Source organism: Panthera tigris, chromosome A2 (genome assembly GCF_018350195.1).
Source record: "Panthera tigris isolate Pti1 chromosome A2, P.tigris_Pti1_mat1.1, whole genome shotgun sequence".
In the NCBI taxonomy this organism is placed as follows: domain Eukaryota; kingdom Metazoa; phylum Chordata; class Mammalia; order Carnivora; family Felidae; genus Panthera; species Panthera tigris.
In genome coordinates this window covers 80930327-80946974 of record NC_056661.1, presented here as the reverse complement: position 1 = coordinate 80946974, position 16648 = coordinate 80930327, and the positions used below count along the sequence as shown (strand labels likewise).

Sequence of the window (16648 nt, the reverse complement as noted above, 5' to 3'; positions counted from 1 at the left end):
GGATAGATCAGTGTTTGCCACGGACTGGGTGTTGGGGGAGAAAGAGTGACTATAAAGTGGCATGAGGGAGCTTTTGGCAATGATGGAAAAATTCTACATCTTGATTGTCATGGTGGTTATGTCACAGTATACATTTGCCAGAATTAATAGAGCTGTCCACCTAAAAAATGAATTTTACTGTTTTTCTTTAAAACCAAGAAAAGCAGGGGCGCCTGGGTGGCTCAGTCGGTTAAGCGTCCGACTTCGGCTCAGGTCATGATCTCGCTGTTAGTGAGTTCAAGCCCCGCATTGGGCTCTGTGCTGACAGCTCGGAACCTGGAGCCTGTTTCAGATTCTGTGTCTCCCTCTCTCTCTCTGACCCTCCCCCATTCATGCTCTGTCTCTTTCTGTCTCAAAAATAAACGTTAAAAAAAAAAAAACAAAACCAAGAAAAGCAAACAAAAGAAATGAACTTACACAAAGTGCTAAAACTGTAGACCATCTAAACAAAGAAAAAAAAATTCTAAAAGCAACCAAGTTCTTTTGTCTCTACAAAAGAACTAAGTTAGACAGATAGAAGACTTGTCATTAGCAAAAACTGTACTTCTTCAAAGTACTGAGAAACGGTAACTGTCAACTAACCTATTATTTAAAAGGGCAAAATAAAGACATTTTCAGACAAAGTCTGAAAAAATTACTCAGAGATCCATTGAATAAATATAAAAATATACTTCAGTAAAAACAAAACTAAATCTAGAAGGAAAGAGGTGAGCATATAAATTGGTAAATGTTGCTAAATTCAAACAAGCACAAAATATAAAAAACAATAACAACTACTTGTGTGGCCTCAAAAAACAAAGTGAAACTAAAATATACAAGGCAATATGACATGAAAGATGGAAAGGAAAAAACTGATGTTAAAGAATTCCATTGTTCAAAAGGAGGATGAAGGTATTGATTGATTAGAGGAAACAGGTGAATAAAGAAAAATATATAGACTAAATGAATGGAGAAAAAAGAGGACCCCACCCTGAAAAAAGCAAAAAAGAAAGATTAATAGAAAACACAAAATAAGATGGTAAGAATACATACAAATGAAAGAGTAATTACAAAAAATGTAAGTGGATTAATTTACCTATTGAGACAGATTCTCAAATTGGTTTTAAAATATCCTGCTGTATTCTGTTTATAAGACACAAGCCCCAATTATAAGGTCACAGGTTTGAAGTAAAAGAATGAAAATATTTTTAGGTAAAAATATGTATCAAGACAGAAAGTGGGGCACCTGAGTGGCTGAGTCAGTTGAGCATCTGACTCTTGACTTTGGCTCAGGTCATGATGTCATGGTTTGTGAGTTTAAGCCCCTCGTGGGGCTCTGTGCTGAGGGTGCAGAGCCTGCTTGGGATTCTGTCTCCTTCTCTCTGCCTCTCCCCTGCTTGCTCTCTATCTTTCTCTCAAAATAAATAAAAATAAACTTTAAAAAGACAGAAAGCAATACTAGAGATAAAGAGGGTCATTACTTAATGACAAAAAAGAAAATTTATCAGGAAGCAATATGAATCTTGAACCCATACATAACTAACAGCATTGTCTCAAAATATATAAAATGTAAGTGATATTTCTACTCAGTGCTACCACTGTGTGAATGGTTGAAACACTATTGCTATCTTGTAGAAATGGTGTTAAGTATTAGCACATACAAGAACTCTTGCCTAAGTTAGCTTTAAAAATTTTTCTATTATGAGTAAACTTTGGTTGCAATAAAATATTATCTTAGACACACAAACACATATACACACAAATACATATTGTTTTAGCATACAAAGTACTCGAGAATATTTGTAACATAGGCAACTTCTCAAGGTGTTTAAAATGGGGGAATTTGACCTCATGAAATAACAAACTTTTTCCGGTACATCATCTGCATGGAAATAACATGTAGATTTCAAATGAGGCTACCTATGTGTTCATTAAATACTTCTTAGTACTGTCAGTTATTAGTTTATATTATTGATTTATTAAGATTTCATAAGAAGAATAAAAGCCATAAGATATATTTATTTTAAAAGTTTATAATGGAGAAAGTTAGCAAATTCCTAGGGCTTCCCTCACTGAAGAATTCCAGAATTCTTTAAGTTACATTTTTCTGAAAACTCTCTCATGCCCTCTGCTGTCCATCTATTAACAATTATTAAATAAAATCTTAATGGGCACTTAAATTTAGATAGTAAGAAATTCTCAACCTATTTCATTATTTGAGTTAGTCTTAGGAAACAATGTATTTTAAGAAATGCTTTTAATATTTTAAAATTATAGATGTAATATATGTTTATACACAAAAAATGAAAAATTAATTATCTCACTACTTAGAGATAACCATTGTTATCAAGTTGGAATTGTTTTAATGGAATATATTTTAAATACAATTGTATTTTAAAATTACTACTATTATTATTATAGAATTGAGATCATACTAAACATACAATTTGGCATTCTACTCTTTTCACTGAATATTACTGTGAGATAATAGAAAAAATATATATTGATCTCTCCTTGGTTCCTGGCACAGGATTCCTGAAACCCTTGTAATTTCTGGATGTGATAGGATTACCTTTCGTTCTAATGAGGTGACTTTGGGTGGGCTCCTGGATGGCTCTTGGATGAGGGTTTGGAGAGCACAAACCATGATTAGAAGTTTGGAATTTTCAGCCCTGCCTCCATTCTCCTAAGAAGAAAGAAGGGCTGAAAATGGGATTAATGATTGATCATGCCTACTTGATGAAGCCTCCATAAAAATCCCAATAGTATGGGGTATGTAGATCTTCAGTGTAGGCAGACAAATCCACACAAGGAAGGAGACACACCCCAACCCCAGGGAGACAGAAGCTCCTGTTCTAGGGACCCTCCTAGACCTCACCCTATGTATCTCTTCATCAGGCTGTTCATCTGTATCCTTCATCATATCTTTTAATAAACTGGTAAACATGTTTCCCTGAGTTCTAAGAAACACTCTAGTAAATTCATCAAAACTGAGAAGGGGGTTGGGGTGCCTGGGTGGCTCAGTCAGTTGAGCATCTGACTTTGGCTCAGGTCATGATCTCACATTTTGTGAGTTTGAGCCCCACATTGGGCTTTGTTCTGACAGCGTGGAGCCTGCTTCAGATTCTCTGTCTCCCTCTCTCTCTGCCCCTCCCCCGCTTGCCCTCTCTTTCTCAATAATAAACATTAAAAAATAATAATAAAAACTGAGAAGGGGTTGTGGGAACCTCTGATTTGTAGCCAAATCAGACAGAAGTTGTGGGTAACCCAGGGACCACTACATGTAATTGGCATATCAAGTAGGTGAGAGCAGTCTTGTGGCACTGAGCCCTTAACCTGTGGGATCTGACACTATTTACAGGTAGATAGTGTTAGAATTGAGTTAAACTGTAGAACACCCAGAGTATCAGCAGAAGTGTTGTGAGTGTGTTAGTAGTGTGAGAGTAATGGAGAAACACACAGAAAGAGAACTGGAGGTTTTTCCTTTCCAATTATATTATGGAAGTTTTCCCATATCATTGAATATTCTTCAGAATATAATTTTAAATTGTTGCAGAATATTCCAGATATATACTGATTTATGTAACTATGACTATTTCTGGACATTTAAGTTGCCTCACTTCTTCATTATCATAAGCAACTCTATAAAACAAAATTCTTTGAACATAAGTTTTTTGAACATCCATAGTTTTATGCTTACATTAAATCCCCAGAAGTATAATTTCCAGGTCATGTATACGCATTAAAAAAAATTTTTTTTAATGTTTATTTTTGAGAGAGAGACAGAACGTGAGTGGGAGAGGGGAAGAGAGAGAGGGAGACACAGAATCTGAAGCAGGTACCCGGCTCTGAGGTGTCAGCACAGAGCCCAATGTAGGCCTCGAAGTCACAAACTGTGAGATCACATGAGATCACTCCTATAATCAGAAAAGCAGTTTTTCAGTCACTTTTCTTTAGCTTTATTTGAAAATAATCAAACAATGATTTTGCCACATAGACAACTATGGATCATTTGCCAATTCCATTAACTTGGTTGTTCTCAAAAGGAAATATTACCATAGAAACAAAATAATCTGGTAGGTATTCCTAGTTAATCTAAAAATATTTGGCATGTGCACAACAGATGTGAGTGCATTCTTAACTTGCTTAAACCAATGCCTTTTTCAAATTGATTTTCAAAGTTATCCCTGTGGGTTTTCATTAAAAAGACAGTTTGAAGAGCAGTTTGAATAATTATGACCAAATGAAACACAAAGCCAAGGACAGAACTAGTATACAGCAGGAACTTGGTGAACCTAAAAGCTAAGCATCTATCATAAGTCTTCAGTAGGAGGGAGAATAAGGAGGGAGAAAGAACTAGGAGGACAGAAAAGAGCAAATGATAACCTAAGAAAACACTGAATTTTTAAAAAGGTAATAGCTGGCAGAGAACCCTGTGACCTGGGACCATGAGGACTTTAGCCAACTTCATTAGGACTTAGCTAGTCTCTCTATCACTATACCTCCCAGTAATTCTGCACTTGGCCAAGGGCTTCAGTTTTCTAAGACATTTGGTTTCAGCCCTTGCATTTTATTAAACATCATTGCTTGCAGTTTGTCTTTACTAAAGAACTTAGGGAATAACTGGTAGGAGGAGAAAGGGGCACAGAAAGGGAGAGATATGTCGGCAAGCAGGAAATAAATCTCGTGGGTTTTTTTTTTCCATTTTTAAAATTGCCCATAGAATTATAGAAGATAAAAATGCCTTACAGAGTCATTTAGTACAATCCTTCTTCATCTTAAAGCTGAAGAAAGAGATCCAGGAGACGCAGATAAAGAGCCAGGTGACAGAGCCAGGAAATAGTCCCATGCTCTTCTCATTGCACTATGCTGACTGATTTTTCTTTGTAGGAGCATTTGTAGTCAAAGAGATCAGTGCTGCTGTCAACACAAGTTCCGATCTCTCAGATATTTCTTTGTGACTAAGAATCAGTGCTATCCCTAAAATAAAAATACAGTAATTTACACGGCAATTTTGTAGCCTGTGCCTCATGTTCACATCCATTTATATCATTTGATCCTTACAAGAACTCTGAGGCAAGACAAGGAAAGTATTATTGACCTTGTTTTAAGGACAAGCAATTAAAACCCAGAGACGTTCAATGACTGGCTTAAGATCACTTAGGATCAGGAAGAAGGCAGGGCTCTAATGCTATTCCTAAATTTGTTATCAAAAGAGGGAGTTCATCAAAAAACACCAATCTGGCTCTTTACCCTCTTGCCCAGGGATTCTCCATCTCAGGGTAACCCCCACTAGTTTAGTGAAGTTTGGATCTAACCACCCACCGAGGGTACTTTAGTTTGCATCTAGTTCTCACTTTTTAAAAGCGCAGTTTCTTACCCCTTAACTTGGTCCTGATCCTTATTTAGTTCCTATATTTCTCCGTGGATTAGGGCCTCCAGGGTCTCACTCCAGAGCTCCACCCTCTATCAAAGTAGTCGCGTCCCGGGTATCCAAGGAAACCACGCAGTCCTGCCCACCTTGTTTCTTCCGCGCTTTCCATTGGCCAGTTGGATTCCCAAGTAGATTTTTTTTTTTTTTCTCCTATTCCTCCAATGGCTAATGGGCTTCAGGCCAGCAGCGCACGCCTTCGGAGGCGGGTCTAACACGTGGTCCTACTACCCTTTCTACCCTGCGCATTGCCTCCTGGGATATGTAGTTTCTAGGCTGCTCAAAGCCCTTCGGACCTATCGTCCCCTTTGAAACTACGTATCCCATGCACCTTTGCGAAAGGGGAGGGCGCAGGCGAGGAGTCCAAGTCATAGTAGATACTGAGAGCTTTGAAATTTCAACTTGCCGGTGAGGCGTGTGCGGTTGAGGTTTAAATTGCCAGAGAAAGTGGTCAGTCTTGCTGTTGCTTCAACAAATCCTCTCAAACGACCCCCCTTTGACTTGAGTAGGCGTAGTGGTCAAGTTGACTGGCTGGTGGCGAGACCGGCCTGTGGTTGAGGGGATTAGAGGGAGCACGAGAGGGGCGCGCCATGTTCGCCCCCTGCTCGGGCTGGGGGTTCGGCCGCCTCCGGCTCAGCCAGCTCCGAGTTGGGGCCGGCAGAGCTGCGGGTAGCTGGGCGTGTCGGGCTGGTTCGGCCCGGGAGTACGGCTCAGGTGGGGGCCAGCGCCAGCCTGGGTCCGAGCCCACAGTCTCTCGGCCAGGGCTTGCGCGCCAGGCTCTGAAGGAGTGGGCGCTGCTAGTGAGCCCGTTCGGTCGGCTGCGGGCGCGGCTTCCGTGCCATTTGGCCGTGAGGCCCCTGGACCCCCTCACCTACCCCGACGGTGACCGCGTGCTGGTCGCGGTGAGATCAGCGGAAGGCGGGGCGCGGGGCCTGGCCGGCCTGCAGGTGAAATACGACGAGGCGCTGAAGGAGGTAACCATCGTGTCTGACACCATCGACCCCCAGGCGTCCGTGGAGGTGAACGCGCCCCTGAAGTTTGGCAAGTGAAGTGAAGTGAAACGGGTTTGGGTCCCAGGGCACAGCCGGCGACCTTCTGAAATTGGGCAGACGTGCACTTTTCATTGGTTCCTTTGACTTTCCAACCCAATTTACTATTGTCCCCCCTCGGAACCTGCTCCCCCTTTTTCTTTTTGTTTGTTTTTTCTTGTTCTACTTTGGGTTTCCTGGTGAAAGTTAGACATCAGGTTCGCAGTTAAAGACATTGGAAACCTCATATGGAATAATCTAAGTCAAATATTATTTGTGGAACCCTTATATTCTCCTTTGGCACTTAGTTCCTAATTTTTCTGTCACTGCACTTTGTCAGTAGCAAAGTGGTTAATTTTTCAGGGTTGTAGTTTCTTGATAATCCATTCAGTGCTCACAGCCTGGGGTCTGTTCCAAAACAGCTCTGTCTATAGGAGCTGGACTAACCTGGACCAAGTGTTCGCTTTCACATAGGCACCCAGCCTTTTACTGAAACGTCTCCATTGTAAATTTTCCATGAATAGCAGTCTTTGAAAACACACACACACACGCACGCACGCATGCACACACAGTAAAACTGCCTGGGAAACTTCAGTTGATAATGCCTGCAGTGTTTCTAAGTATTTGGGCTCCATGATATTTCTCAAATGCAAGCCAGTGTGTACACATTGTTCTAGGGAAGTCTCCCCAGGCTCTCCTTCCTGACTGAAGGATGATACTAATGATGATCCTAACAGCAGCTAACACTTCTAAGATAGTCTTTTCTAACCCTTACAATTGCACTATAGAGTAGATACTGTTATTGGCACTGTTTCACCTAAGGAAGTGGGAGAGATAGCAAGTTTCATCAAGTGTTTATTGTGGGTGACCAAGTAGAAAAAATCTATGCCTTCGTGAAACTTCTGTTCTCATGGGGATAGATCAGCTATCTCTCAGATATAAAGTGGTGGAGCTGGAATGGGAATTGACTGCAGTCTGCTCAACCACTATGCTTTACTGCTTCTCAACTTCTTTAAACTAGTCTAGATGAATAAGAGACCCTAACCTCAAAATAGAACCCTCTGGGTTGGGGAGAAAGATTTCCCGTCATATTATCATAATAAAAAATGGACTAAGTATCGAAATAGAGTTAAGCAAAATTTTTATGGTAGCGCAGATAAAAGTGAAACCATCCATATTGATGATCCTTAACCTCATTTTTTTTTTGTAGATTCCTCTTTTTAGAGCCAGAATCCCATTTCCAATTTACCATTTTCTACATGTCTATACACGAGCTCCTTAAATCAACATAATTCAGTTTTCTTCATACTTACTTGTTCCTCCAGTTTGTTTATACCTGTTTCTGTGAGTAGATAAGAGTAGCATTATTACCACTCAGTGTCTGGCCTTAACTTTTCTACCTACCTAGTGGGGGGGTAGAGTGTATTTAGAGTATGTTTCTTTCTCCCCATGTCTATCAACACTGCCTTGGATGAAGGCTCTGTTGCAACACTACTTAACTGGGTAAATGCTTCTTGGTTACATTTGTTTCCATGTAAAGATGGGGTAAAACTGTTGGTTTGTATAATTTAGATTATTATAGTATTGCTGTTTAGTAAACCTTTATAGAGACTGCTATATACAAAACTAGAAAATTTTTTATGCCATAACTATTAAAATTGTGATATTAAGCCCCAGTAGTTTGTGTGGGGGGGCAACAAACACAGATACATACTATTCCTGTACATGCTTTCAATTTATAGGAGATTTGAGAACAAATCTTTAAATCTTCATGAATATGAGAAGAGGCTAACTGGCATATTCAGTTTACCATAATGACTTAAAAAAATTTTTTTTTCTTTAATATTTATTTATTTTCTGAGAGACAGAGACAGAGACAGAGCGTGAGCAGGGGAGGGACGGAGAGAGGGAGTCACAGAAGCCAAAACAAGCTCCGGGCTCTGAGCTGTCAGCACAGAGCCCGATGTGGGGCTCAAACCCACCCACAAACTGTGAGATCATGACCTGAGCAAAGTCGGATGCTTAACCAACTAATGACTTTTTAACTTGCTATATTCTTATTCGAACCTGTGTGTGTGTGTCTGTGTGTATGTGTTGTCTCAGTGGGGAAGAGGCTTGTATGATCTTTCCCAGGAATGTCTATAATAACTAGAGTCTCTGATGACCTCCCTGACTTGTCTCCTATATTACTTACTTTCTCTTTAGGTGATACAGGTCAACAGAAATCACTGCTTTATTTCTTAAAACAAGCAGAAAAGGGCACTACATCTGGTCCTGTTGCTGTGGTGGGACCCCTTAGGTGCTGACAACTGTGCTCTCTCCAGAGTTCAGTAATATTATGAACATAACTCAGGAGCTGGATTTCTAGGGGTTACTAAAATGCTTTGGAGCTCATTAGCCATAGTACTAATTTGCTTTTTCTTTTTTTTTTTTTTTTTATTTCTAGATTTGAATATCAAGTCATCAGGGTCTGGCTGTGTAAAAGTCCAAAATATTGAGTGTGATAATTGCAAAATTGAAACTGAGCAGGGGACTGGCATCTTACAGTCTGTTAAGGTATGAAAATTTTTCTAATTGTGTTTCAATATTACTGTTTTAAAAAACCTTAAACTTTGAGCTGCAGTATCAAAATAAAGCTATTATTCTGAGTATCATGTTGAGAATGTTAAGTATTATTTATTCATCTTTCAGACATTACTGGCAGAAATTTTACCTTGAAATCAGTTCTGTTCTGAAAGTCCAGAGGTTGTAGCAACTCTGAAGGTTTTCCTCATTTTTCTTTATTTTTTTAATTAAAAAATTTTTTTTAATGTTTATTTACTTTTGAGAGCATGAGTGTGCATACGAGAGCAGTGGAGAGGCAGAGAGAGAAAGGGAGACAGAGGATCCAAAGTGGGCTCTGGGCTCACAGCAGAGAGCCTGACGCGGGGCTTGAACTCAGGGACTGTGGGATTGTGACCTAAGGCTGAAGTCAGATGCTTAACAGACTGAGCCACCCATATGGCCCATCCTCATTTTTCTTTTAAATTTCATTTTAAAGTGTACAGTGAAACTAATAATACATTCTTAGTATTCTGAGATCTTATTAAGTTAAAGAAATTTTCGTTTTAACAAACGGTTTTATTCTGTTTATTAAAGAGTAAGGAAAGGGCCTTAAGCACTAAAAATATGCTTAATGAAATAAGTTAGAGAAAGATAAATATATGATTTCGCTCATATGTGGAATTTAAGAAACAGAACAGATGAACATAGGGGAAGGGAAGGAAAAAATAAGATAAAAACAGAGAGGGAGACAAACTGTAAGAGACTCTTAAATACAGAGAACAAACTGAGGTTGCTGGAAGCGTGTTGGGTGGGAAGATTGGCTAAATGGGCAATGGGCATTAAGGAGGGCACTGGTTGGGATGAACAGTGGATGTTATATGTAAGTGATGAATCAATAAATTCTATTCCTGAAATCATTATAACACTTTATGTTAACTAAGTTGGATTTAAATTTAAAAAAAGAAAAATAGATTAAAAATAAAAATAAATTAAAAAAATAAAAATATGCTTAAAATAGTAGTCACATTTTTAATGTGTTAAGTAGCTCATTATTTAAGGATTAAGTAGGTATTTGTGCTAAACAACAAAGGATTCATCTTGTTTTGTAATAACACTTTAAAAAAATTTTTTTTAACGTTTATTTTTAAGAGAGAGAGAGAGAGAGGGAGAAAGAGTGAGGGGCGGGAGGGGCAGAGAGAGAGGGAGACATAGAATCTGAAGCAGACTCCAGGCTCTGAGCTGTCAGCACAGAGCCTGACGCGAGACTCGAACTCACAAACCGTGAGATCATGACCTGAGCTGAAGTCAGACACTTAACCGACTGAGCCATTCAGGCTTCCTGTAATAACACTTTTTTATTTAATTTTCTTAAAATTAGATTGGTCTCAGCTCTAAATGATTTCAACTACATCTGATAGGTGCTAGCTTTTCATTTCTACTGCTACTTCTTACACTTGCGTTGTCAAGTACTTTTGTGAACTTTGATGGCATATAACTTTGTTGAAGAGAAGTCAGTCACCTTTGCTTCATAATTGCAAAACATTTTCATTTTTAGATTCATAAACACTAACTAGAATGTTTAATTTGATGCATTTAAAAATTTTTACATCATTTGTTTTTTGCAGCCACTTTTATTTGCATACCTTCTGTTGCAGGGAGTATGGCCGGAGTCGCAAAAGATGAGTCTGCGAACAAAGTGCAGTTAAATGAAGGTCCTCATACTCTAGTGGGAATGAGGCCCTGACTCCAGAATGAAGCTTCTTTTTATTAGGATAATTGCTAAAGGCTGTGTGCATAAAGTCAGCCAAGCAAGTGTGTTAATCAATGTAATGGTTTAGCTTTTCAAGGTTGAATTTCCAGTTAACTGGTTTCTATATCACTAGGAAGGGTCAGGTGTGAAGGAGGATCCGGCCTTTGACAATGTTAATGGCTCTAGGCGTTCCTTATGAGCCTCAGCAGTGTTCAGCTGTGTAAACATGTCCTAAGGCCTTGCACCTTCTCCAGCCCTTCCCTTTTGAAGTCCTTTCCTTTGATGCGTCTCTCCCGCATCTCCCACATCTCCCACATCTCCCCCTTTTCTTTCATTTGGCAAAGCTGGAAAGCAAAGACAGAGGCTCTTGCAAAGAGCCTATTCTCCGCTTCGTTGCTGTCCTCTTCTCCAGACTAGGTATATGCAAAGTAATAAGACAAAGATTAATATAAAAATACCAATCGCAGAAAAGCTTAAGGGTTTTATATAATTCATTGGATTCAATCCCAAGATTCTATTAGTTATCTCAGATAGAGAAGGAGCACCAGAAATCATCTCAAGTTTATTTTTGAATGTTTCATAAATGTCCTTTTGTAATTGAGCTATATCAGCAGAGGTATTGCCTTGATTAAGAAGGTGTCGACGCACCAGGTCCCGTGATATCTTAGATTGATTATATACATGGGGGTGACACAAAAGGTGGTTATGTTCCAATCACACTGAAGCTTTATCTGTTGTTGTAAACTAATCAATTGATCTCCTAGAAAAAGAACAGCTTGTTGCAAGTCAGATAATTGGCTCTCTATTTGGCTATCGATCATCTGTTGGCTGTTCCACAGCCTTTCTGAATCTTGATGTCAGTTTTGTACAAAGTGGGTGGTTTGTACAGTCTGATGTAGCACAAAACTGGCTGTTGCTGCTGTAGCTGTAATAGCTATAATCCCAAGTACAGCAGTTACCAGTAAAGCTACAAACTGTAGGCTGCAGTGTTAGACATGTTTCAATATTTCATCTATGAGTAACATTTCAGGGGAGTGTTGCCAAAGCTGATCCATGATTACAGGCATCCAAACCCCATTATGTGCCTTAAGGTTATATAAGCTTTGTTTTTCCTGGTTAAAAGAAATAGTAGAATTAAGACAAGTATCAAAAGAACAATTATGGCAAGAAGATGGTTATCAGGGTCCCAATGAGGCATGCCTAATATAAACAGAGAAGGAAGTCTGACTCATGCTTGGATTTTATGAGTCTCATTTAATCTAAAAGAGATGGAGAATTTATTTGAAATATTCATTAAGTGGCCTTTCCAAGTGGCCATGCCTAATAATCTAGTACCAATTTTCTGAAGTTCTGAATGAACTGGCCCATCAGGTAAACGTGGGCTGGGGGGAGCCATCCCTCCTTCATGCCATACAATGGGTTCAGATGTTACATCTGAAATGATGTCGTCTTGATATCGACGCCATCGGAGCTCTCTTTTGGAGTATTTGGTCCAAACAGAGCCTACAGAGGCCCAATTCATGATGCTTCCTTTGGAAGTATTAAGAAGGACTCTATTAATCTCTCCTCTACAGAGCTCCCAATTAACCCATTCCTCAGGATTTATAATCTTTCTTAATTTACATCGAGGCAATTTAGGAGGGTGATCCTATGTAATTCTTTGACTTCTCATGGAGACTCCCTGTAATAAGTATAATATAGAGACATTAGTCCCATTGGGTATTTTTGTTATCCATGCCTGTGAACGAACTGTAACACAGTGTTCACCTGTTCCAAAGCATATAGGTGGCCCATCTGCACCTACAGAATATTCAGGGATTATTTTCCTTCTTCTTCTGGTTTAAATGGGCCTCTATTATCATAAGGTCCAGGCAACCAGACTGAATGATTTACATAAACTGGGAAAGAGGGATCATCCCATGTAATTAATCTATTAAGAGGCGGATTTAGAATATAAGCCCAATATGTGTGATTCTCTTTAGTGCTCACGATAAGGGTAAGAACCGACATCACGGCAATGAACAGAGTAGTAGAGGCTTAGGTGTTCCTGTTTTTTGGAGGATCTGTTCTGCTTCTAGAATCATCTTCTTCATCTGTCCCCATGTCGGAGGTTTGGCTTTGTTTTGTTTTGCTTTGTTTTTGTAATCTCTTGCTTCAGGCTTAATTCTTCCATATCTTTCTCCAGTGGTCGAAAATTGTCAACTCTTTTTCTGTTGGCCCATCTGTTCATATCGTGGTTTTAATTGCCGGGCTGGGAGCCAGATTAGCCCCGTCGTCTGTGGATATAAGAGCAAATCCTCGACCTCACAATTTAACATACCCAGGGCACCATTGGTTATTATCATTTTTCCAAAATATTGGTTGTAAAAAGGGTCTGGTATTAGAGACTGTGTGATGTTTTTCAGCTGCAGTGAGCTTTTGTTCACCTCTTAAATCCAAAAAATTAAGTGTAAATAATGCTTTCATTAATTGATTCTTTGGATTCAAGGTCATATCCCCAAGTTTTTGTTTTTGTGACATGGTTTTTAATGTATGATTAGTATGTTCAATAATAGCTTGATCTTGTCGATTGTAAAGGAATGCCTGTAGTATGATGAATCCCCCATTTTTGGCAAAATATAAGAAAAGTGTGAGAAGTATAAGCAGGGCCATTGTCATTTTTAAGATTCTGGGAGAGTCCCGTTGTGGCAAATGCTTCTAAAAGATGCTGAATAACATGGGCCGTTTTTCCTCCTGACAAAGGTGTAGTCCATACAAAACCAGAATATGTATCTATTGATACACGTACATATGCAAGGCGACCAAATTGCAGAACGTAAGTAACATCCATTTGTCATAAATCATTAGGTTGTTGACCTCTGGGATTAACCCCCTGAGAGTATGGAGGAATGACAATAGGCCCACAAGTGGGGCAGTTTGTGATAATTTCTCTAGTTTAAGAGAAATAGAAAAGTGTTTACTTAAGCCTTTAGCATTAAGATGAGTCAGATTGTGAAAATCTTGTGTTGTAATAACAGGAGCTGCCAATAGGAATCTGCTGTAGCATTTCCTTCTGTCGAGGGATCAGGGAGGCCAGAATGAGATCATTTGTGAGTAATGTATATAGGATGGGATTGGTGTTGGAGACAATGTTGTATTCAAAAAAATAAGACCATTCTGAGCCATCTGAATAAATATTAATGGTTTCCAAATTTTCAATCATTTGTTTAGAATAGGCTGAATCCGTTAAGATATTGATGGAGGAGGATACATCCTTAAGTAATAAAAATATGGCAAAGAGTAAAGAGTTCAGCCTTTTGTACTGAAGCATATGGGGATTTTACATATTTAGAAGTAGGACCATAATATGCAGAATAACTGGATTTGTTGGCATCTGTAAAATAATTAGGTCCATTTACAGGTACTAATTGTACAATTCGAGGCATGATAAAGGAGGTGGTTTTGATAAATTCAGTTAATTTGGATTTAGGATAATGGTTGTCTATGTGACCTATATAATCTGCAACTCCAAGTTGCCATGAAATGCATTGCTGATATGCCATGGATATTTGTGCATGGGACAGAGGTACTATAATTGTCTCAGGGTCTTGGGCTGTTATTTCCTTAAGTTTCTCCCAACCCTTAAAAACTAACATTCCGGGGCGCCTGGGTGGCTCAGTCGGTTGGGCGGCCGACTTCGGCTCAGGTCATGATCTCATGGTCTGTGAGTTCAAGCCCCGCGTCGGGCTTCTGTGCTGACAGCTCAGAGCCTGAAGCCTGTTTCAGATTCTGTGTCTCCCTCTCTCTGACCCTCCCCCGTTCATGCTCTCTCTCTGTCTCAAAAATAAATAAACGTTAAAAAAAAAAAGTTTTTTAAAAAAATAAAAAAAAAAACTAACATTCCTATTTTGTCTAATTATGTAGATAATTTTTTAAAGGCTTTGGTAGAAAGAAATATCCATTCTGTGATTCCATTAGCCTGCCAAAGTACTCCCATAGGAGAATGAGGTGATGGTAAAATTAACAAGGAAACAGGTAGCGAGGGGTCAATTCGAGTAAACCGACAGGAAGCAATTTTTTGTTCGATCCATTGTAATTCTTGGGATGCTTCCGGAGTTAATTTTGTAGGGCTATTTAAATTGGAATCCCCTTTACGTACATCAAAAAGATGAGTCAGTTGATAAGTAGGTATACCTAGAGTAGGACGTAACCAGTTAATGTCTCCTAATAACTTCTGGAAATCATTCAAAGTATGCAAGGTATCTCTACGAACTTGAACATTTTGAGGCATTATTGAATTTTGTACTAATTTTTGACCTAAATAGAACAAGGGATCTTCAAATTGAATTTCGTCTTCTGAAATAATGAGGCCATATTTTGAGAGGGTTGCCTGAGCTGCTAAAAAGAGTGCATGTCAATCATGTCGTTAGGGTAAAGCTAATAGGATGTCATCCATGTAATGGATGATCTTAGCATGAGGAAACTGAGATCATAAATATTGGAGAGGTTCTGCAACAAAAAGCAGACAAAGAGTAGGACTATTTAACATTCCTTGAGTTAAAACTTTTCATTGAAATCTGTTTATGGGCTCCTCATGATTAATTACAGGAACGGAGAATGCAAATCTCTCCGAATCTTTAGGGTTTAAGGGAATGGAGAAAAAATCCTTAAGATCAATAATTATAATTTTCCAATCTTGAGGGATAGCAGCAGGTTGTACTCGGAAGGCCAGGCTGTAGAGCCCCCATAGGTTGTAGGATTTTATTTAGGGCTCAGAGATCAGTCAGCATTCTCCATTTTCCAGATTTCTTTTTTATGACAAAAACCAGAGATTTCCAGAGACTAATTTAAGGTTCAATATGTCCCGCTTCTTATTGTTCAGAAACTAAAGATTTTAAAGCTGCCGGTTTTTCTTGAGAAAGCGGCCACTGCTCTATCCATATGAGCTCATCATTAAGCCATTTAAAGGCAGCGCATATTTTTGTTCTTTGGCAGTGGTCACTAGGATAAATTTGGATATCCTAGCCTTGTGGCTTTGTGTTTGGGGAAAATATCGAGGGGTGTTTTAATGCCTTGTTGATTTTTATCTAATCCCTTCAGTGGGTCATATCCCATGGCACATATTATATTTTTATTTTGAGTAGATATAGATGGGATATTAATATGTGCACCCCATTGTTGAAGTAAATCTCTACCCCACAGATTAATGGCAATGTTAGCCACATAGGGTTTAAGAGTTACTATCTGATCCTCAGGTCCTTCACATCTCATAATCTGTTGACTTCTTTTAATTCCAAGAAGCCAAGTCCTGTAAAAATTACCGGTATGTTCTCAACAGGCCAAGATGAAGGCCAAAACTTTTCAGATATGATGGTAACGTCAGCTCCAGTGTCTACTAATCCTATAAAAGATTTATTATTAATTTTAAGATGTATTTTGGGACGAGGATCTTTCAAAAAAGTTTGCCAATATAATTGTTTTCCAGTATTGCCAAAACCTCCAGTTCTGATAACAGGATTGCTGTGGCCCTCTGTGTAAGGAAGAGTAAGTAATTGAGCAATTTTATCTCCTGGTTGAATAGTATAAGGGTTATTGGCTGATATCATAACTTGAATGTCATTTTCATAATCATAGTCAATAACACAAGGATGCATATGAATACCTTTAAGTGTAAGACTATTCCATCCAAAAATAAGGCCTATTGTGCCTTTTTCTAAAGGCCCATATTTAGTGATTAGTGTTTTAGCTTTTTATCTCATTAGATATCCAATGAATTTATCTCAATTTATCATGCAAACAAAACTTAAATGTTTTAGGTTACCAAAGACTTTGAAAGCTATCTTAACAATTACCCATGAAAACTATGAGGCAAAGTTAACCATTACTTTAAGTCATTCT

General features: G+C 38.8%; 2 protein-coding genes across 5 annotated transcripts in view; one reads left to right on the top strand and one right to left on the bottom strand.

The window, feature by feature from the left end:
• The window catches only part of CCDC146 (coiled-coil domain containing 146), a 114583-nt gene extending 109038 nt beyond the window's left edge, over positions 1-5545 (bottom strand). For both annotated transcript variants that reach the window (XM_042964970.1, XM_007083926.3), the window contains exon 1: positions 5399-5545. The gene's annotated coding sequence lies outside the window, so the exon portion shown is untranslated. The remainder of the gene's footprint in view (positions 1-5398) is intronic.
• Positions 5546-5684: 139 nt separating this feature from the next.
• FAM185A (family with sequence similarity 185 member A) overlaps positions 5685-16648 on the top strand; it is a 90168-nt gene continuing 79204 nt past the window's right edge. For all 3 annotated transcript variants that reach the window (XR_006210778.1, XM_042965053.1, XM_007083963.2), the window contains exons 1-2: positions 5685-6490; positions 8924-9033. Coding sequence is in view for 2 of the 3 variants with exons in the window: in XM_042965053.1 (XP_042820987.1) it covers positions 6040-6490; positions 8924-9033 (561 nt within the window). In the remaining variant the exon portion in view is untranslated. The remainder of the gene's footprint in view (positions 6491-8923; positions 9034-16648) is intronic.